We start from the raw sequence: 22,496 nt of genomic DNA on the forward strand, positions 1-22,496 counted from the left end.
TCCATTCTCCCTTCTTCAGAAGGTGCTCTCTCTGTGATCGAACCCAGTGAAATGATCAAGGACAGTCTTATTGAGGAGGATCCCAGTCTCAGCCTAGAGCCCTGAGGAAAACCCAGACACCCATAATTCCCATCTTCCTCAGTCTCTGATCCTGGATCACATCACTGTTCCTGGATCACATCACTGTTCATGGATCACATCACTGTTCCTGGATCTCATCTCTGATCCCAGATCTATTCTCTGATCCCAGATCACATCTCTGATCCCAGATCTCATCTCTGATCCCTGATCACATCTCTGATCCCAGATCACATCTCAATGTTCAGGACCATTTGTGACTCCTCAGATACTGAAGCAGTCCATGTCCAAATGCAGCAAGACCTGGACAATATCCAGGCTTGAGCTGAGAAGTGACAAGTAACATTCACGCCACACAAGTGTCAGGCAATGACCATCTCCAACAAGAGAGAATCCAACCATCATCCCTTGATGTTCAATGGCATTACCATCGCTGAATCCCGCACTATCAACATCCTGGTGGTTATCATTGACCAGAAACTGAACTGGACTAGCCACATAAATACTGTGGCTACAAGAGCAGGTCAGAGGCTGGGAATTCTGTGGTGAGTAACTCACCTCCTGACTCCCCAAAGCCTGTCCACCATCTACAAGGCACAAGTCAGGAGTGTGATGGAATACTCCCCACTTGCCTGGATGAGTGCAGCTCCAACAACACTCAAGAAGCTCAATACCATCCAGGACAAAGCAGCCCCGCTTGATTGGCACCGCTGGACTGTCGGAGGGTCAGTACTGAGGGAGTGGTGCACTGTCAGAGGGTCAGTACTGAGGGAATGCTGCACTGTCAGAGGGTCACTGCTGAGGGAATGCTGCACTGTCGGAGCGTCAGTACTGAGGGAGTACTGCACTGTCAGAGGGTCAGTACTAAGGGAGTACTGCACTGTCAGAGGGTCAGTACTGAGGGAGTGCTGCACTGTCAGAGGGTCAGTACTGAGGGAGTGCTGCACTGTCGGAGAGTCAGTACTGAGGGAGTGCTGCACTGTCGGAGGGTCACTGCTGAGGGAGTGCTGCATTGTCGGAGCGTCAGTACTGAGGGAGTACTGCACTGTCAGAGGGTCAGTACTGAGGGAGTACTGCACTGTCAGAGGGTCAGTACTGAGGGAGTGCTGCACTATCAGAGGGTCAGTACTGAGGGAGTGCTGCACTGTCAGAGGGTCAGTACTGAGGGAGTGCTGCACTGTCGGAGAGTCAGTACTGAGGGAGTGCTGCACTGTTGGAGGGTCAGTACTGAGGGAGCGCAGCACTGTCAGAGGGTCAGTACTGAGGGAGTGCTGCACTGTCAGAGGGTCAGTACTGAGGGAGTGCTGCACTGTCGGAGGGTCAGTACTGAGGGAGTGCTGCACTGTCGGAATGTTGTCTTTCAGCTTTAGTTCTCAGGTGGAAATAAATAACCTGAATTACATGTTGCAAAGAGCAGGTAGGTTTCTGGGTATTCTGGCCAATATGCGTCCCTCAAACAGCATCACTAAAACATATGGTCATTATCTCATTGCTGTTTGAGGGATCTTGTTCTGCTCAAATTGGCTGCCGTGTTTCTTATGTTACACCTGTGACTCCACTTCAAAAAGTGCGCTATTGGCTGTAAAATAATTTGGGATGTTCTGTGGTTGTAAAAGGTGCTAAAAATGATATCATTCTTTGTGTTAATATTTAAATATCACAATTTCAGTAAAAAGCTATTTAACTCCCCATTTGCCTGGATGAGTGCAGCTCCCGCAACACTCAAGAAGCTTAACACCATCCAGGACACAGCAGCCGCTTGATTGGCACCCCATCCACAAACATTCACTCCCTCCACCACCGACGCACAGTAGCAGCAGTGTGTACCATCTACAAGATGCACTGCAGGAACTCACCAAGGCTCCTTCGACAGCACCTTCCAAACCCCAGACCTCTACCATCTAGACGGACAAGGGCAGCAGATAGCTGGGAACACCACCACCTGGAAGTTCCCCTCCAAACCACTCACCATCCTGACTTGGAAATATATCACCGTTCCTTCACTGTCGCTGGGTTAAAATCCAGGCGCTACCTCCCTAACAGCACTGTGGGTGTACCTACACCACAGGGACTGCAGCGGCTCAAGAAGGCAGTTCACCCCCACCTTCTCATGGGCAATTAGAGATGGGCAATAAATACTGGCCCAGCCAGTGAAGCCCACATCCCAGGAAAAGAATAAAAACTGAAACTGAGACATGATGTTTGATAATGAAATAGGCTTAGATGTTGGCAAGTGACAAAATGAAGAGTGGTGGATGTATGGGCTGTTATGATTGGAATTTGCCCTCTCAGTGGAGTTGGAAGCTGACTTGTGGGAACACCTCTCTGCTCACAGTGACAGAGTTGTTGGAAGTTTCACATTTTCTCAGGGTCAGGGAAAGTCCATTAACACCGCTCGAACAGGCCTGCTCCTTATCAACTGATAAGGTTCCCTCATATAAAGAGAGGGTCTGTGGGACTGGAACATTGAGCTGCAGGAAGGGCGGAGGAGAGACAGGTGAGAGAAACACTGAGCTGTAATCCTCAGCGCTACAGCTGAGGGAACAAACAGTGTTTACGCATAATTTTTATTCATTCATTGGATGTGAGCATCATTGGCAAGACCAGCATTTATTGCCCATCCCTAATGACCCTTGAGAAGGTTGTGGTGCCCCAGGACCCAGTGTTTATTCACCAGCAATTTAGCAAGGATATTTCCAGTCCATGGTTCAGAAAACATAATAATTAAAGGAGCACTGAGTTTATGAAAATGTTGGTGAAATTCCTTTGTGGGGAGTGGGAGCTGCATGTCACATTGTGCATCACAATATTTCAACACAATACATACCATCAGCTGATAGAGAAAGCTTTTGTTTTCAAGAAGACACTGGCCCTTTCCCTGATTGATGGGGCAGTAGCACCGATAACAGAAAAGCTTCCCCATGTACAAGAATCTGACCTTGTTAGTGCTTGATGCTAATGAGAGGTTTTAGAATTAAGGATGATGTTGGTTGAACAACTGTGCCATGTGGGGTCAGTAACTGAAGAACCTTTCAAAATACGTTCGCTAACATAAGAAGAACATTGGGATTGTGTACAATGGGATTGATTGGGAAGGAGTTTGGATCCAATGGGATTGTGTACAATGGGAGTGATTGGGAAGGAGTTTGTATCCAATGGGATTGTGTACAATGGGAGTGATTGGGAAGGAGTTTGGATCCAATGGGATTGTGTACAATGGGAGTGATTGGGAAGGAGTTTGGATCCAATGGGATTGTGTACAATGGGATTGATTGGGAAGGAGTTTGGATCCAATGGGATTGTGTACAATGGGAGTGATTGGGAAGGAGTTTGGATCCAATGGGATTGTGTACAATGGGAGTGATTGGGAAGGAGTTTGGATCCAATGGCATTGTGTACAATGGGATTGATTGGGAAGGAGTTTGGATCCAATGGGATTGTGTACAATGGGAGTGATTGGGAAGGAGTTTGGATCCAATGGGATTGTGCACAATGGGAGTGATTGGGAAGGAGTTTGGATCCAATGGGATTGTGTACAATGGGAGTGATTGGGAAGGAGTTTGGATCTATTAGGATTGTGTACAATGGGAGTGATTGGGAAGGAGTTTGTATCCAATGGGATTGTGTGCAATGGGAGTGATTGCGAAGGAGTTTGGATCCAATGGGATTGTGTACAATGGGAGTGATTGGGAAGGAGTTTGGATCCAATGGGATTGTGCACAATGGGAGTGATTGGGAAGGAGTTTGGATCCAATGGGATTGTGTACAATGGGAGTGATTGGGAAGGAGTTTGGATCTATTAGGATTGTGTACAATGGGAGTGATTGGGAAGGAGTTTGTATCCAATGGGATTGTGTGCAATGGGAGTGATTGGGAAGGAGTTTGGATCCAATGGGATTGTGTACAATGGGAGTGGTTGGGAAGGAGTTTGGATCTAATGGGATTGTGTACAATGGGAGCGATTGGGAAGGAGGTTGGATCCAATGGGATTGTGTACAATGGGAGTGATTGGGAAGGAGTTTGGATCCAATGGGATTGTGTACAATGGGAGTGATTGGGAAGGAGTTTGGATCCAATGGGATTGTGTACAATGGGAGTGATTGGGAAGGAGTTTGTATCCAATGGGATTGTGTACAATGGGATTGATTGGGAAGGAGTTTGGATCCAATGGGATTGTGTACAATGGGAGTGATTGGGAAGGAGGTTGGATTCAATGGGATTGTGTACAATGGGAGTGATTGGGAAGGAGTTTGGATCCAATGGGATTGTGTACAATGGGAGTGATTGGGAAGGAGTTTGGATTCAATGGGATTGTGTACAATGGGATTGATTGGGAAGGAGTTTGTATCCAATGGGATTGTGTGCAATGGGAGTGATTGGGAAGGAGTTTGGATTCAATGGGATTGTGTACAATGGGAGTGATTGGGAAGGAGTTTGGATCCAATGGGATTGTGTACAATGGGATTGATTGGGAAGGAGTTTGTATCCAATGGGATTGTGTACAATGGGAGTGATTGGGAAGGAGTTTGGATCTATTGGGATTGTATACAATGGGAGTGATTGGGAAGGAGTTTGGATCCAATGGGATTGTGTACAATGGGAGTGATTGGGAAGGCGTTTGGATCCAATGGGATTGTGTACAATGGGATTGATTGGGCAGGAGTTTGGATCCAATGGGATTGTGTACAATGGGAGTGATTGGGAAGGAGTTTGGAACCAATGGGATTGTGTACAGTGGGAGTGATTGGGAAGGAGTTTGGATCCAATGGGATTGTGTACAGTGGGAGTGATTGGGAAGGAGTTTGGATCCAATGGGATTGTGTACAATGGGAGTGATTGAGAAGGAGTTTGGATCCATTGGGATTCATTTCAATGGGAGTGATTGGGAAGGAGTTTGGATCCAGTAGGATTGTGCACAATGGGAGTGATTGAGAAGGGGTTTGGATCCATTGCGATTACGTTCAATGGGAGTGATTGGGAAGGAGTTTGAATCCATTGGGATTGTATACAATGGGAGTGATTGGGAAGGAGTTTGGATCCAATGGGATTGTGTACAGTGGGAGTGATTGGGAAGGAGTTTGGATCCATTGGGATTGTGTACAATGGGAGTGATTGGGAAGGAGTTTGGATCTATTTGGATTGTGCACAATGGGAGTGATTGAGAAGGGATTTGGATCCATTGCGATTATGTTCAATGGGAGTGATTGGGAAGGTGTTTGAATCCATTGGGATTGTATACAATGGAAGTGATTGGGAAGGAGTTTGGATCCAATGGGATTGTGCCCAATGGAAGTGATTGGGAAGGAGTTTGGGTCTATTGGGATTGTATACAATGGGAGTTATTGAGAAGGAGTTTGGATCTAATGGGATTGTATACAATGGGAGTTATTGAGAAGGAGTTTGGATCTATTGGGGTTATGTGTGAATCAGCAATTTATAGACTAAGGTATACCCTCTTCAAGAGGTTCCCAAGCTTATTGTGTACACTCTTCCAGATCTACCAGCTGCCTGCAAACCCCTACCAACAGACGTTTTTGAATATTTTCACCCCTTTAACGTCCAAGCATTGTATAAAATATACGAAATATGATACAAAAACCACTCAGTACTACCCGCCATTAATGTGACTGTCGAGGTTATTTGTTTGAAAAGCGGGGTGTAATGTTTGGAGTGATGGGTGATAGTTTGAGTCCTTCGTTTCTAACATGTTGTCTCCACTCTCCCCCTAACCTCATCTACATGTTCATACCCCATCCCCACCCCCTTTCCGTTTCTTCCCCCTCCCTTTTGTTTTTTCCAATAATTATATAGATTGTTCTTTTCCCACCTATTTCCATTATTTTAAAATCTATAACTGTAATACCTTCTCAGTCTTTCCACCCCACCCTCACTAGAGCTGTACCTTGAGTGTCCTGCCATCCATTCTTAATTAGCACATTTTCTTCGATAATATCACCACATTCAACACCTCTTTGTTCCTTTTGTCTGTGACATCTTTTGATTATCAGGTCCTATCATTGCTTGCTTATCCCTACAACCACCCCCCCACAACTTCTCTCCACCAACCCCCCACCCCCTCCACCCTCCCCCCCCCACCCCACCCCCCCACCCCCCACACCACCCCCGCCCCACCCCCATCCCGCCCCCCCACCTTAAACCAGCTTATATTTCACCCCTCTCCTAACTATACTCAGTTCTGCTGAAGGGTCATGAGGACTCGAAACGTCAACTCTTTTCTTCTCCGCCGATGCTGCCAGACCTGCTGAGTTTTTCCAAGTAATTCTGTTTTTGTTTTATGTTCACATAGTCCATTCAAAATCTTCTCAAAACCAATCTCTTCTCCAGACTTTGGTCCTCGCCTATTAATCTCTCCTGGTATAACTTATATTCATTCCCCCACTAACTGCCATTTGTGAAATTCCTTGGGGCATTTTTCTTAAAGTGAATGCTGCTTTATGATTGCAAGCTTTTGTTTGAACTTGTTATTCAAGTTATTGTGTTGCTTTTGTACATAAATCAATCCAGCCATTTTTATCCATCAAGGGAACAGCCCTTAAAATGTTGGGATCATTATCCATACATTAATGTAAGATGTAAATTAGATACCTTGTTCTGCAGATTTTCTGATTCTGAGATATTGAAACTTATTTTTTTTAAATTATAAAACTTTGAATTTCTTACCTAATTAGCAGTGTTTACAGCAGAGCTTCCTGCCCTGTTCTGAGGAACTGTGCAGCCTCGCTATCTCCATTGCACTGATCAACAGCCAGAACCTGACCCATCCAGTCCCTTCTCAGAGTGCAGAGTCTCTTCCAAGGGGGTGGATGATGGGATTCATTCTTCCTTGGACCCAGCCTGGAAACAGTGAGCTGTCCTGGAATCCACGGTCACTGGTCTGAAGCAGTTAATCCCCCAGCTCCTCAAGTCCACCTCCAGCTCGGAGTCTCTGCTTGCAGGAAACAGGTCCTGGTGAGTGGCCGGTCTTGTTTCTCCTGCTAAATGGTTGGGTCAGTGTGAATGACGGTCTCCCCCTCTGGGATGCTGCAGTGTTCCAGCTAACACTCCCAATGCCAAGTCATTTTGAAGAGGATGAATCCTCCCTGGTGAATGCTGATCCACACGGAGTGACTGAGGGGTCACTGGAAACCACAATGGCCCAGAGACTGGCTGGTGTGTTTGCCCTAGAGACCTGCTGTCTGGGCTGTGCTGCATGTCCATGCATTAGGCAAAAATATAACAGGGAGAACAAAAATTCATCAGGAAACATTCAAACTTTTATTTCCTTACATACAAAATGAAAATTATTGAATTTAAAAATAAGTGAGGAAATCACAACTCACTGTTTACATTAATCCCATATCCTCCAGTAAATAATTACTCCATAAACCCCCCTAGGAATGTCCTCCATATCCTCCCAAGCTTCATGTAGACAGTTCAGAATCTCTATGTGGATTGCAGAATTCCAACATTCAATGAATTATTTCTCTCCAGCAATTATATTACTGACAATTTCTTTAGCCTGAATGATGATTGAGTAAATGCAGAAAGGACAAAACATTCTCATTAACAGAGTCTAAATTAGTGAATGAGTAACTTACATCCAAACAGAGAGAGAATAAATTGTTGCAGGTTTGGGAGTTAAATATGAGCAAGATCCAACTTTTCAGTCTCCTTCAGAAATTGAACGGGGAATCAAACATCGACCATGTTCCTCCAGGCAGCGGTTTTGATTTTAATCACCCTCCTGGTCCCAGGTTGGTGTCTTCACCTCACTCTGGCTATTCCATGTGCTGGCGCCCGTTCTAGGGCTGAGATTTTGTTCTTCTGTTAGCATGAGAAACAGAACTGTAATCCGAGCCCTAACCCCAACCTAACCCCATCCAGTAATGGGCAGGTGTGTAATGGCAGTTATGTGAAACAGGTGGGTGTGTAATGGGTGGGTGTTTCATGGGCAGGTGTGTAACAGGCAGGTCTGTAACAGGCAGGTGTGTAATGGGTGTGTTTAACAGGTGGGTGTGAAATGGGCAGGTATATAACAGACGGGTGTGTAACGGGTAGATGTGCAACAGGTCAGTCTGTGTATGTAACAGGCGGTTGTGTAACAGTCAGGTTTGTAACAGGTGGGTGTGTAAGAGGCAAATGTGTAATAGGCAGGTCTGTAACGGATGGGTATGTAACAGGTGGGTGTGTAATGGGCAGCTTTGTAACAAGCGGGTATGTAAAATGCAAATATGTAACAGGTAGGTCTGCAATGGGTGGGCGTGTGACAGTTAGATGTGTAATGGTGGGTTTGTAACAGGTGGGTATGTAACAGGCAGATGTGTAACAAGCAGGTCTGTAATGGGTGGGTGTGTAAAAGGCAGATGTAAAATGGGTGGGTTTGTAACAGGTCGGTGTATAACAGGCATGTCTGTAAGGGGTGAGTGTGTAACTGCCGGGTGTATAACAGGTGGATTGGCAACAGGTGGGTGTGTAATGGGCAGGTTTGTAACAGGCAGACCTGTAACAGGTAGGTGTGATGCAACTCCGCTGGTTTTGGTAAGATGCTGGGGTACAAGTTGAAGCTTCCTATCAGAGAGGTTGAGTATCCTGGTCAGTTTTCACCGATAGCCAGTGATGATGTGGACTTCCCTGGTGGGATCATGAAATTCAGGGAAACTCCAATGGGAGCTCAGCAGCAAAGACCCTCCATGGAATCAACACAACCAAATCTGATACAACAATCTCAACATTCACAAGCTGCTTGTTCAAGAAATGAATAATAAGATTTAGCCAGTGTTCTCCGGCGTTCACGCTCTCAACCTCTTGCTTGCTTCCTCCTATAGGTTCCCGGACAGGCCTCAATAATGAAGGGCTGCAAAATGACTCTTGGAATTACAATTTCAGAATAATGAGCAAAGCCAACAGCAGAGTCAAGCCAAGCTCAGAAACCAACCAACCATTCAAGTGAGTAATGGGTGTTGGTGAACTGTCAGTACAGCTCAGTCTCCATGGAAACAGCAAGAAGGAGTAGCCCAGTAAAAATCCCAAATGAAGAAAGGTCATTGGAAACTTTACCACTTTATCTCCCAACATCCTTGGCATGGGAATGGCATGAGTGGATCAGATTTAGTCAAATACTTGAATTGAATCAGGGAGTGGGTGTTGAGTGAGAGGTGAGGAGTTACAGGAGCACCAACACTTCAGTGGTCAGTGGACAGTCAGTGGTCAGCCAGTGGTCAGTTAGTAGGTATTGATCCATTCAACTTCAAATAAAAGCATTAAAAAATACACAAAAAGAGAAAATCACTAAAACCAAAAGATCTCCAGATTGATGGGTGTGAAATGGACATCATTAAGTCATGTCTGACTGACCCATTGCTATTATAGGGCACCAATTACATAATCCAACTCTAATGACACTAACTAACTCGGTGAAATCGTTGATCCGCTGTGCTCTGCTTCCTCTGCAGACTTCACCAAGAGTCTGTTTGCTAATTGGCTCTCAAACAATATGTTTGTTTCCTATCTGCCCAGGTAATAAAATACCTTTTCTCTGTTTGTATTTTCAGTTATCTTTTAAAGGATAACCCGCAGAATGTTAATGGCTACGCTGAGAATCTTGGTCGGAACCTGGCTCCTCTCACAGATGAGCTTTATTTGAAGATGACAGTCGACACTGAGAATCTTCAGCACAGGATCAGGCAGAAGCTACAGGACCTGAGAACAAAACATTCTCCTTTTGCTGATGTGGTTCACCAGCAGCTCAGCAGAAACCTTGAAGAATTTCATCAGAAGCTGACACCTTACACTGCAGAACTCCACCAGCAGCTGAAGAATAATGCTGAGGAACTCCGCCACACCAAAACGCTTCAGGACAAGTTGAACAATAACGCAAAAACCCAGAGGGACGTTCTGATTCCACTGACTGAAGCCGTACATCAAAAGCTCAATGAAAACATTGCCGAGATCAACCAGACTGGTAACACCGGTGGGCTGAACACAAAGATTTATCAGGAAATTCAGGAGATTGTGGCGCAACTGCTTCCCGATGTTGAAAATGGGTTTGTCAATGTGATCCATCAGGTTGATGAAATTCCCCAGAATAACCCAAATTCTAGTGAGTTCGAGGCAAAGATCAGTGAGAATGTGAAATCCCTGGCCCCTTATGTCACAGGAAAGACAGGGATTCAGTCTGACAACAGGGCTAACCAAAGTGTAACTCAATACATGAAAGATCTCAAACGCAACATTGAATTGGTGGCCAAGGCATTCGATCCAAACACAAATTCCTTCAAATTCAGCAAGGTGTTTACACAGAAACTGAAGAATATGCGAGAGAAACTTTCTCCATATGCAGAAAGCCTTAATCAGGAAATTCAATTCAAACTTTCAAACCTGTCAGATTATATCCGTGAGAAAGTGGAGAATAATTGAGAAATGGAGGATTACTCCGGACAGTGGAGCCTTCTTGAAGACAGAGAACTGTGTCATTGATTAACTATTCTCAGTGGAGTTATTTGGTGTAGAAAGCAATCATTTTAACATCACTTAATTAAATTTCTAGAATGGACTATAGCTTATGCACAATATCTCTTTAAAAAAGTTCAGAATTAATAATGCTTCCGTGTTTTTTTCACTACTTACACAGTAATCGTCATTAAATATCAGCTTCGTTGTTCCTCTCAGTACCCAGGATCCTGAGGATTGGGTGGGTCCCGCTCTTCGACTTTGTTTTTAACCAGTCCTTCGTCAATCAGCCTGCTTCACTGAGCACATCTTCCACTCCGTCTCCCTGCCTCCATTCCTCTATGTTCTCCCCTTCCTCTTCCCTGACTCCCCTCACCACTCTCTCCTTTCCTCTTCTCTCTTTCCCTTCTATCCTACCCTCTTCCTTCTCTCCTCTCATTCTCTCATTTCCCCACTCTTCACTCTCCTCTCCCCCTCCTCTCCATTCTCCCTTCTTCAGAAGGTGCTCTCTCTGTGATCGAACCCAGTGAAATGATCAAGGACAGTCTTATTGAGGAGGATCCCAGTCTCAGCCTAGAGCCCTGAGGAAAACCCAGACACCCATAATTCCCATCTTCCTCAGTCTCTGATCCTGGATCACATCACTGTTCCTGGATCACATCACTGTTCATGGATCACATCACTGTTCCTGGATCTCATCTCTGATCCCAGATCTATTCTCTGATCCCAGATCACATCTCTGATCCCAGATCTCATCTCTGATCCCTGATCACATCTCTGATCCCAGATCACATCTCAATGTTCAGGACCATTTGTGACTCCTCAGATACTGAAGCAGTCCATGTCCAAATGCAGCAAGACCTGGACAATATCCAGGCTTGAGCTGAGAAGTGACAAGTAACATTCACGCCACACAAGTGTCAGGCAATGACCATCTCCAACAAGAGAGAATCCAACCATCATCCCTTGATGTTCAATGGCATTACCATCACTGAATCCCGCACTATCAACATCCTGGTGGTTATCATTGACCAGAAACTGAACTGGACTAGCCACATAAATACTGTGGCTACAAGAGCAGGTCAGAGGCTGGGAATTCTGTGGTGAGTAACTCACCTCCTGACTCCCCAAAGCCTGTCCACCATCTACAAGGCACAAGTCAGGAGTGTGATGGAATACTCCCCACTTGCCTGGATGAGTGCAGCTCCAACAACACTCAAGAAGCTCAATACCATCCAGGACAAAGCAGCCCCGCTTGATTGGCACCGCTGGACTGTCGGAGGGTCAGTACTGAGGGAGTGGTGCACTGTCAGAGGGTCAGTACTGAGGGAATGCTGCACTGTCAGAGGGTCACTGCTGAGGGAATGCTGCACTGTCGGAGCGTCAGTACTGAGGGAGTACTGCACTGTCAGAGGGTCAGTACTAAGGGAGTACTGCACTGTCAGAGGGTCAGTACTGAGGGAGTGCTGCACTGTCAGAGGGTCAGTACTGAGGGAGTGCTGCACTGTCGGAGAGTCAGTACTGAGGGAGTGCTGCACTGTCGGAGGGTCACTGCTGAGGGAGTGCTGCATTGTCGGAGCGTCAGTACTGAGGGAGTACTGCACTGTCAGAGGGTCAGTACTGAGGGAGTACTGCACTGTCAGAGGGTCAGTACTGAGGGAGTGCTGCACTATCAGAGGGTCAGTACTGAGGGAGTGCTGCACTGTCAGAGGGTCAGTACTGAGGGAGTGCTGCACTGTCGGAGAGTCAGTACTGAGGGAGTGCTGCACTGTTGGAGGGTCAGTACTGAGGGAGCGCAGCACTGTCAGAGGGTCAGTACTGAGGGAGTGCTGCACTGTCAGAGGGTCAGTACTGAGGGAGTGCTGCACTGTCGGAGGGTCAGTACTGAGGGAGTGCTGCACTGTCGGAATGTTGTCTTTCAGCTTTAGTTCTCAGGTGGAAATAAATAACCTGAATTACATGTTGCAAAGAGCAGGGAGGTTTCTGGGTATTCTGGCCAATATGCGTCCCTCAAACAGCATCACTAAAACATATGGTCATTATCTCATTGCTGTTTGAGGGATCTTGTTCTGCTCAAATTGGCTGCCGTGTTTCTTATGTTACACCTGTGACTCCACTTCAAAAAGTGCGCTATTGGCTGTAAAATAATTTGGGATGTTCTGTGGTTGTAAAAGGTGCTAAAAATGATATCATTCTTTGTGTTAATATTTAAATATCACAATTTCAGTAAAAAGCTATTTAACTCCCCATTTGCCTGGATGAGTGCAGCTCCCGCAACACTCAAGAAGCTTAACACCATCCAGGACACAGCAGCCGCTTGATTGGCACCCCATCCACAAACATTCACTCCCTCCACCACCGACGCACAGTAGCAGCAGTGTGTACCATCTACAAGATGCACTGCAGGAACTCACCAAGGCTCCTTCGACAGCACCTTCCAAACCCCAGACCTCTACCATCTAGACGGACAAGGGCAGCAGATAGCTGGGAACACCACCACCTGGAAGTTCCCCTCCAAACCACTCACCATCCTGACTTGGAAATATATCACCGTTCCTTCACTGTCGCTGGGTTAAAATCCAGGCGCTACCTCCCTAACAGCACTGTGGGTGTACCTACACCACAGGGACTGCAGCGGCTCAAGAAGGCAGTTCACCCCCACCTTCTCATGGGCAATTAGAGATGGGCAATAAATACTGGCCCAGCCAGTGAAGCCCACATCCCAGGAAAAGAATAAAAACTGAAACTGAGACATGATGTTTGATAATGAAATAGGCTTAGATGTTGGCAAGTGACAAAATGAAGAGTGGTGGATGTATGGGCTGTTATGATTGGAATTTGCCCTCTCAGTGGAGTTGGAAGCTGACTTGTGGGAACACCTCTCTGCTCACAGTGACAGAGTTGTTGGAAGTTTCACATTTTCTCAGGGTCAGGGAAAGTCCATTAACACCGCTCGAACAGGCCTGCTCCTTATCAACTGATAAGGTTCCCTCATATAAAGAGAGGGTCTGTGGGACTGGAACATTGAGCTGCAGGAAGGGCGGAGGAGAGACAGGTGAGAGAAACACTGAGCTGTAATCCTCAGCGCTACAGCTGAGGGAACAAACAGTGTTTACGCATAATTTTTATTCATTCATTGGATGTGAGCATCATTGGCAAGACCAGCATTTATTGCCCATCCCTAATGACCCTTGAGAAGGTTGTGGTGCCCCAGGACCCAGTGTTTATTCACCAGCAATTTAGCAAGGATATTTCCAGTCCATGGTTCAGAAAACATAATAATTAAAGGAGCACTGAGTTTATGAAAATGTTGGTGAAATTCCTTTGTGGGGAGTGGGAGCTGCATGTCACATTGTGCATCACAATATTTCAACACAATACATACCATCAGCTGATAGAGAAAGCTTTTGTTTTCAAGAAGACACTGGCCCTTTCCCTGATTGATGGGGCAGTAGCACCGATAACAGAAAAGCTTCCCCATGTACAAGAATCTGACCTTGTTAGTGCTTGATGCTAATGAGAGGTTTTAGAATTAAGGATGATGTTGGTTGAACAACTGTGCCATGTGGGGTCAGTAACTGAAGAACCTTTCAAAATACGTTCGCTAACATAAGAAGAACATTGGGATTGTGTACAATGGGATTGATTGGGAAGGAGTTTGGATCCAATGGGATTGTGTACAATGGGAGTGATTGGGAAGGAGTTTGTATCCAATGGGATTGTGTACAATGGGAGTGATTGGGAAGGAGTTTGGATCCAATGGGATTGTGTACAATGGGAGTGATTGAGAAGGGGTTTGGATCCATTGCGATTACGTTCAATGGGAGTGATTGGGAAGGAGTTTGAATCCATTGGGATTGTATACAATGGGAGTGATTGGGAAGGAGTTTGGATCCAATGGGATTGTGTACAGTGGGAGTGATTGGGAAGGAGTTTGGATCCAATGGGATTGTGTACAATGGGAGTGATTGGGAAGGAGTTTGGATCTATTTGGATTGTGCACAATGGGAGTGATTGAGAAGGGATTTGGATCCATTGCGATTATGTTCAATAGGAGTGATTGGGAAGGTGTTTGAATCCATTGGGATTGTATACAATGGAAGTGATTGGGAAGGAGTTTGGATCCAATGGGATTGTGCCCAATGGAAGTGATTGGGAAGGAGTTTGGGTCTATTGGGATTGTATACAATGGGAGTTATTGAGAAGGAGTTTGGATCTAATGGGATTGTATACAATGGGAGTTATTGAGAAGGAGTTTGGATCTATTGGGGTTATGTGTGAATCAGCAATTTATAGACTAAGGTATACCCTCTTCAAGAGGTTCCCAAGCTTATTGTGTACACTCTTCCAGATCTACCAGCTGCCTGCAAACCCCTACCAACAGACGTTTTTGAATATTTTCACCCCTTTAACGTCCAAGCATTGTATAAAATATACAAAATATGATACAAAAACCACTCAGTACTACCCGCCATTAATGTGACTGTCGAGGTTATTTGTTTGAAAAGCGGGGTGTAATGTTTGGAGTGATGGGTGATAGTTTGAGTCCTTCATTTCTAACATGTTGTCTCCACTCTCCCCCTAACCTCATCTACATGTTCATACCCCATCCCCACCCCCTTTCCGTTTCTTCCCCCTCCCTTTTGTTTTTTCCAATAATTATATAGATTGTTCTTTTCCCACCTATTTCCATTATTTTAAAATCTATAACTGTAATACCTTCTCAGTCTTTCCACCCCACCCTCACTAGAGCTGTACCTTGAGTGTCCTGCTATCCATTCTTAATTAGCACATTTTCTTCGATAATATCACCACATTCAACACCTCTTTGTTCCTTTTGTCTGTGACACCTTTTGATTATCAGGTCCTATCACGGCTTGCTTATCCCTACAACCACCCCCCCACAACTTCTCTCCCCCCCCCCACGCCCGCCCCACCCCCATCCCACCCCCCCACCTTAAACCAGCTTATATTTCACCCCTCTCCTAACTATACTCAGTTCTGCTGAAGGGTCATGAGGACTCGAAACGTCAACTCTTTTCTTCTCCGCCGATTCTGCCAGACCTGCTGAGTTTTTCCAGGTAATTCTGTTTTTGTTTTATGTTCACATAGTCCATTCAAAATCTTCTCAAAACCAATCTCTTCTCCAGACTTTGGTCCTCGCCTATTAATCTCTCCTGGTATAACTTATATTCATTCCCCCACTAACTGCCATTTGTGAAATTCCTTGGGGCATTTTTCTTAAAGTGAATGCTGCTTTATGATTGCAAGCTTTTGTTTGAACTTGTTATTCAAGTTATTGTGTTGCTTTTGTACATAAATCAATCCAGCCATTTTTATCCATCAAGGGAACAGTCCTAAAAATGTTGGGATCATTATCCATACATTAATGTAAGATGTAAATTAGATACCTTGTTCTGCAGATTTTCTGATTCTGAGATATTGAAACTTATTTTTTTTAAATTATAAAACTTTGAATTTCTTACCTAATTAGCAGTGTTTACAGCAGAGCTTCCTGCCCTGTTCTGAGGAACTGTGCAGCCTCGCTATCTCCATTGCACTGATCAACAGCCAGAACCTGACCTATCCAGTCCCTTCTCAGAGTGCAGAGTCTCTTCCAAGGGGGTGGATGATGGGATTCATTCTTCCTTGGACCCAGCCTGGAAACAGTGAGCTGTCCTGGAATCCACGGTCACTGGTCTGAAGCAGTTAATCCCCCAGCTCCTCAAGTCCACCTCCAGCTCGGAGTCTCTGCTTGCAGGAAACAGGTCCTGGTGAGTGGCCGGTCTTGTTTCTCCTGCTAAATGGTTGGGTCAGTGTGAATGACGGTCTCCCCCTCTGGGATGCTGCAGTGTTCCAGCTAACACTCCCAATGCCAAGTCATTTTGAAGAGGATGAATCCTCCCTGGTGAATGCTGATCCACACGGAGTGACTGAGGGGTCACTGGAAACCACAATGGCCCAGAGACTGGCTGGTGTGTTTGCCCTAGAGACCTGCTGTCTGGGCTGTGCTGCATGTCCATGCATTAGGCAAAAATATAACAGGGAGAACAAAAATTCATCAGGAAACATTCAAACTTTTATTTCCTTACATACAAAATGAAAATTATTGAATTTAAAAATAAGTGAGGAAATCACAACTCACTGTTTACATTAATCCCATATCCTCCAGTAAATAATTACTCCATAAACCCCCCTAGGAATGTCCTCCATATCCTCCCAAGCTTCATGTAGACAGTTCAGAATCTCTATGTGGATTGCAGAATTCCAACATTCAATGAATTATTTCTCTCCAGCAATTATATTACTGACAATTTCTTTAGCCTGAATGATGATTGAGTAAATGCAGAAAGGACAAAACATTCTCATTAACAGAGTCTAAATTAGTGAATGAGTAACTTACATCCAAACAGAGAGAGAATAAATTGTTGCAGGTTTGGGAGTTAAATATGAGCAAGATCCAACTTTTCAGTCTCCTTCAGAAATTGAACGGGGAATCAAACATCGACCATGTTCCTCCAGGCAGCGGTTTTGATTTTAATCACCCTCCTGGTCCCAGGTTGGTGTCTTCACCTCACTCTGGCTATTCCATGTGCTGGCGCCCGTTCTAGGGCTGAGATTTTGTTCTTCTGTTAGCATGAGAAACAGAACTGTAATCCGAGCCCTAACCCCAACCTAACCCCATCCAGTAATGGGCAGGTGTGTAATGGCAGTTATGTGAAACAGGTGGGTGTGTAATGGGTGGGTGTTTCATGGGCAGGTGTGTAACAGGCAGGTCTGTAACAGGCAGGTGTGTAATGGGTGTGTTTAACAGGTGGGTGTGAAATGGGCAGGTATATAACAGACGGGTGTGTAACGGGTAGATGTGCAACAGGTCAGTCTGTGTATGTAACAGGCGGTTGTGTAACAGTCAGGTTTGTAACAGGTGGGTGTGTAAGAGGCAAATGTGTAATAGGCAGGTCTGTAACGGATGGGTATGTAACAGGTGGGTGTGTAATGGGCAGCTTTGTAACAAGCGGGTATGTAAAATGCAAATATGTAACAGGTAGGTCTGCAATGGGTGGGCGTGTGACAGTTAGATGTGTAATGGTGGGTTTGTAACAGGTGGGTATGTAACAGGCAGATGTGTAACAAGCAGGTCTGTAATGGGTGGGTGTGTAAAAGGCAGATGTAAAATGGGTGGGTTTGTAACAGGTCGGTGTATAACAGGCATGTCTGTAAGGGGTGAGTGTGTAACTGCCGGGTGTATAACAGGTGGATTGGCAACAGGTGGGTGTGTAATGGGCAGGTTTGTAACAGGCAGACCTGTAACAGGTAGGTGTGATGCAACTCCGCTGGTTTTGGTAAGATGCTGGGGTACAAGTTGAAGCTTCCTATCAGAGAGGTTGAGTATCCTGGTCAGTTTTCACCGATAGCCAGTGATGATGTGGACTTCCCTGGTGGGATCATGAAATTCAGGGAAACTCCAATGGGAGCTCAGCAACAAAGACCCTCCATGGAATCAACACAACCAAATCTGATACAACAATCTCAACATTCACAAGCTGCTTGTTCAAGAAATGAATAATAAGATTTAGCCAGTGTTCTCCGGCGTTCACACTCTCAACCTCTTGCTTGCTTCCTCCTATAGGTTCCCGGACAGGCCTCAATAATGAAGGGCTGCAAAATGACTCTTGGAATTACAATTTCAGAATAATGAGCAAAGCCAACAGCAGAGTCAAGCCAAGCTCAGAAACCAACCAACCATTCAAGTGAGTAATGGGTGTTGGTGAACTGTCAGTACAGCTCAGTCTCCATGGAAACAGCAAGAAGGAGTAGCCCAGTAAAAATCCCAAATGAAGAAAGGTCATTGGAAACTTTACCACTTTATCTCCCAACATCCTTGGCATGGGAATGGCATGAGTGGATCAGATTTAGTCAAATACTTGAATTGAATCAGGGAGTGGGTGTTGAGTGAGAGGTGAGGAGGTACAGGAGCACCAACACTTCAGTGGTCAGTGGACAGTTAGTGGATCGTCAATGGACAGTCAGTGGTCAGCCAGTGGTCAGTTAGTAGGTATTGATCCATTCAACTTCAAATAAAAGCATTAAAAAATACACAAAAAGAGAAAATCACTAAAACCAAAAGATCTCCAGATTGATGGGTGTGAAATGGACATCATTAAGTCATGTCTGACTGACCCATTGCTATTATAGGGCACCAATTACATAATCCAACTCTAATGACACTAACTAACTCGGTGAAATCGTTGATCCGCTGTGCTCTGCTTCCTCTGCAGACTTCACCAAGAGTCTGTTTGCTAATTGGCTCTCAAACAATATGTTTGTTTCCTATCTGCCCAGGTAATAAAATACCTTTTCTCTGTTTGTATTTTCAGTTATCTTTTAAAGGATAACCTGCAGAATGTTAATGGCTACGCTGAGAATCTTGGTCGGAACCTGGCTCCTCTCACAGATGAGCTTTATTTGAAGATGACAGTCGACACTGAGAATCTTCAGCACAGGATCAGGCAGAAGCTACAGGACCTGAGAACAAAACATTCTCCTTTTGCTGATGTGGTTCACCAGCAGCTCAGCAGAAACCTTGAAGAATTTCATCAGAAGCTGACACCTTACACTGCAGAACTCCACCAGCAGCTGAAGAATAATGCTGAGGAACTCCGCCACACCAAAACGCTTCAGGACAAGTTGAACAATAACGCAAAAACCCAGAGGGACGTTCTGATTCCACTGACTGAAGCCGTACATCAAAAGCTCAATGAAAACATTGCTGAGATCAACCAGACTGGTTACACCGGTGGGCTGAACACAAAGATTTATCAGGAAATTCAGGAGGTTATGGCGCAACTGCTTCCCGATGTTGAACATGGGTTTGTCAGTGTGACCCATCAGGTTGGTGAAATTCCCCAGAATAACCCAAATTCTAGTGAGTTCGGGGCAAAGATCAGTGAGAGTGTGAAATCCCTGGCCCCTTATCTCACAGGAAAGACAGGGATTCAGTCTGACAACAGGGCTAACCAAAGTGTAACTCAATACATGAAAGATCTCAAACGCAACATTGAATTGGTGGCCAAGGCATTCGATCAGGACACAAATTCCCTCAAATTCAGCAAGGTGTTTACACAGAAACTGAAGAATATGCGAGAGAAACTTTCTCCATATGCAGAAAGCCTTAATCAGGAAATTCAATTCAAACTTTCAAACCTGTCAGATTATATCCGTGAGAAAGTGGAGAATAATTGAGAAATGGAGGATTACTCAGGACAGTGGAGCCTTCTTGAAGACAGAGAACTGTGTCATTGATTAACTATTCTCAGTGGAGTTATTTGGTGTAGAAAGCAATCATTTTAACATCACTTAATTAAATTTCTAGAATGGACTATAGCTTATGCACAATATCTCTTTAAAAAAGTTCAGAATTAATAATGCTTCCGTGTTTTTTTCGCTACTTACACAGTAATCGTCATTAAATATCAGCTTCGTTGTTCCTCTCAGTACCCAGGATCCTGAGGATTGGGTGGGACCCGCTCTTCGACTTTGTTTTTAACCAATCCTTCGTCAATCAGCCTGCTTCACTGAGCACATCTTCCACTCCGTCTCCCTGCCTCCATTCCTTTATGTTCTCCCCTTCCTCTTCCCTGACTCCCCTCACCACTCTCTCCTTTCCTCTTCTCTCTTTCCCTTCTATCCTACCCTCTTCCTTCTCTCCTCTCATTCTCTCATTTCCCCACTCTTCACTCTCCTCTCCCCCTCTCCTCCATTCTCCCTTCTTCAGAAGGTGCTCTCTCTGTGATCGAACCCAGTGAAATGATCAAGGACAGTCTTATTGAGGAGGATCCCAGTCTCAGCCTAGAGCCCTGGGGAAAACCCAGACACCCATAATTCCCATCTTCCTCAATCTCTGATCCTAGAGCACATCACTGTTCCTGGATCACATCACTGTTCCTGGATCTCATCTCTGATCCCAGATCTCATCTCTGATCCCAGACCTCATTTGTGATCCCTGGTCACATCTCTGATCCCTGATCACATCTCTGATCCCTGATCACATCTCTGATCCCAGATCACATCACTGATCCTGTTCACATCTCTGATCCCAGATCACATCTCAATGTTCAGCACCATTTGTGACACTTCAGATACTGAAGCAGTCCATGTCCAAATACAGCAAGACCTGGACAATATCCAGGCTTGGGCTGACTAGTGGCCAGTAACATTCGCACCACACAAGTGTCAGGTAATGACCATCTCCAACAAGAGAGAATCCAACCATCACCCCTTGATGTTCAATGGCATTACCATCACTGAATCCCCCACTATCAACATCTTGGGGGTTATCATTGACCAGAAACTGAACTGGATTAGCCATATAAATACTGTGGCTACAAGAGCAGGTCAGAGGCTGGGAATCCTGATATGAGTAACTCACCTCCTGGATCCCCAAAGCGTGTTCACCATCTACAAGGCACAAGTCAGGAGTGTGATGGAATACTCCCCACTTGCAGCTCCCACAACACTCAAGAAGCTTGACACCATCCAGGACAAAGCAGCCGCTTGATTAGCACCCCATCCACAAACATTCACTCCCTCCACCACCGACTCACAGTAGCAGCAGTGTGTACCATCTACAAGTGTCCTGCAGGAATTCCCCAAAGCTCCTTCAATAGCACCTTCCAAACCCATGACCACTACTTTCTAGGACAGGGGCAGCAGATAGATGGGAACACCACAACCTGGAAGTTCCCCTCCAAGCCACTCACCATCCTGACTTGGAAATATATCACCGTTCCTTCACTGTCGCTGGGTTAAAATCCTGGAACTCCCTCCCTAACAGCACTGTGGGTGTACCTACACCACATGGACTGCAGCGGTTCAAGAAGGCAGCTAACCACCACCTTCTCAAGGGCAATTAGGGATGGGCAATAAATACTGGCCCAGCCAGTGAAGCCCACATCGCATGAACGAATAAAAAAAAATCGTTGACCTGATTGCATCACTGGTCTCAGATCACATCTCTGATCAGTAACGGATCCAGAGAGAAAAGGAATGATCTGGGCTAATTATGACAACCAGTTTTGAGCAAGTTCTCCAGATACACGGTGAAGGATTCCTTCACATTTGTGAAGACCATACAGGACTTGTGCATCAATAGCAATGCTGTGTCCATTTGCTCATTTGACATTGCTAGCCTATTCATCAATGTACCACTTAAGGAAGCCAGAGGTATTAGCACATAGTACTATATCACGGTGACCGAGACCCGCCACCATTGCGTAACTCAGTATTCATTGAATTTATGAACTTGGCAACTCATGGAGTTCAGTTCAGTTCAGCTTTAATGATACCATGTTTACCCAAATAGATGGTGTTGCCATGGGATCCCCTTTAGGCCCATCTCTCGCAAACATCTCTGTTGGGTTCCATGAGAAATGTGGCTTTGATGGAATGACACCTGGGTTTGGAGGTTTACTCGGGATATCAATGACTCAAATCTCGAGACTTCACCCAAAACAACTGTACTTTGTTGTTTGATTTCTGTTACAGTTTAATAATACTTATACCAGTGGCAACTCACCCCGCGCATTAGTTGCTTGGTTTCCCCGAGAAACAGAAAGGTTCGGGTGGTCAATCCGTCCTTGTCCGTTCTCTGTTCAGATAGGCAAACAGGCTGTCCCCTTTCCTTGTCCGCTGCAGTGACAGCCTCGAGCTTAATGAACACTGTGCTCAAATAGGCCTCTGCTTCCCGCCCTGCCATGTACACACTATCTGATTGGCTCTTTTCTGATAGCAATGGTCCATGATTGGTTCCTTTCTCTGATAGCGACCGTTCATGATTGACTGATTTTCACCCCCCGGCAACCCTCCCTAGTGCAGGAAGGTCCTGACAGCAAGTTTGGCCAATCTCCTCCTCGATCTGCTTGCTTCAGAACCTCCCCCATCCGTCCCCGGTTCCACCAAGCAACCATTGC

At 45.4% G+C, this 22,496-nt stretch overlaps 1 protein-coding gene and 1 long non-coding RNA gene across 2 annotated transcripts in view; both read left to right on the top strand.

Annotated features, from left to right (window-relative positions):
• Window positions 1-22,496, top strand: part of LOC144671623 (uncharacterized) — a 1,108,978-nt gene that overhangs the window by 1,036,544 nt on the left and 49,938 nt on the right. The gene's annotated exons all lie outside the window — the stretch shown is intronic.
• On the top strand, window positions 16,040-20,067 carry LOC144691106 (uncharacterized). Its single transcript, XM_078559182.1, has 3 exons — window positions 16,040-16,301; window positions 18,158-18,278; window positions 18,906-20,067. The coding sequence occupies exons 2-3, from the start codon at window positions 18,223-18,225 to the stop codon at window positions 19,768-19,770; spliced, it is 921 nt and encodes a 306-aa protein (XP_078415308.1). The 5' UTR covers window positions 16,040-16,301; window positions 18,158-18,222; the 3' UTR covers window positions 19,771-20,067.

The sequence above is a fragment of the Cetorhinus maximus genome, chromosome 2 (assembly GCF_964194155.1).
Source record: "Cetorhinus maximus chromosome 2, sCetMax3.hap1.1, whole genome shotgun sequence".
Classification (NCBI taxonomy): domain Eukaryota; kingdom Metazoa; phylum Chordata; class Chondrichthyes; order Lamniformes; family Cetorhinidae; genus Cetorhinus; species Cetorhinus maximus.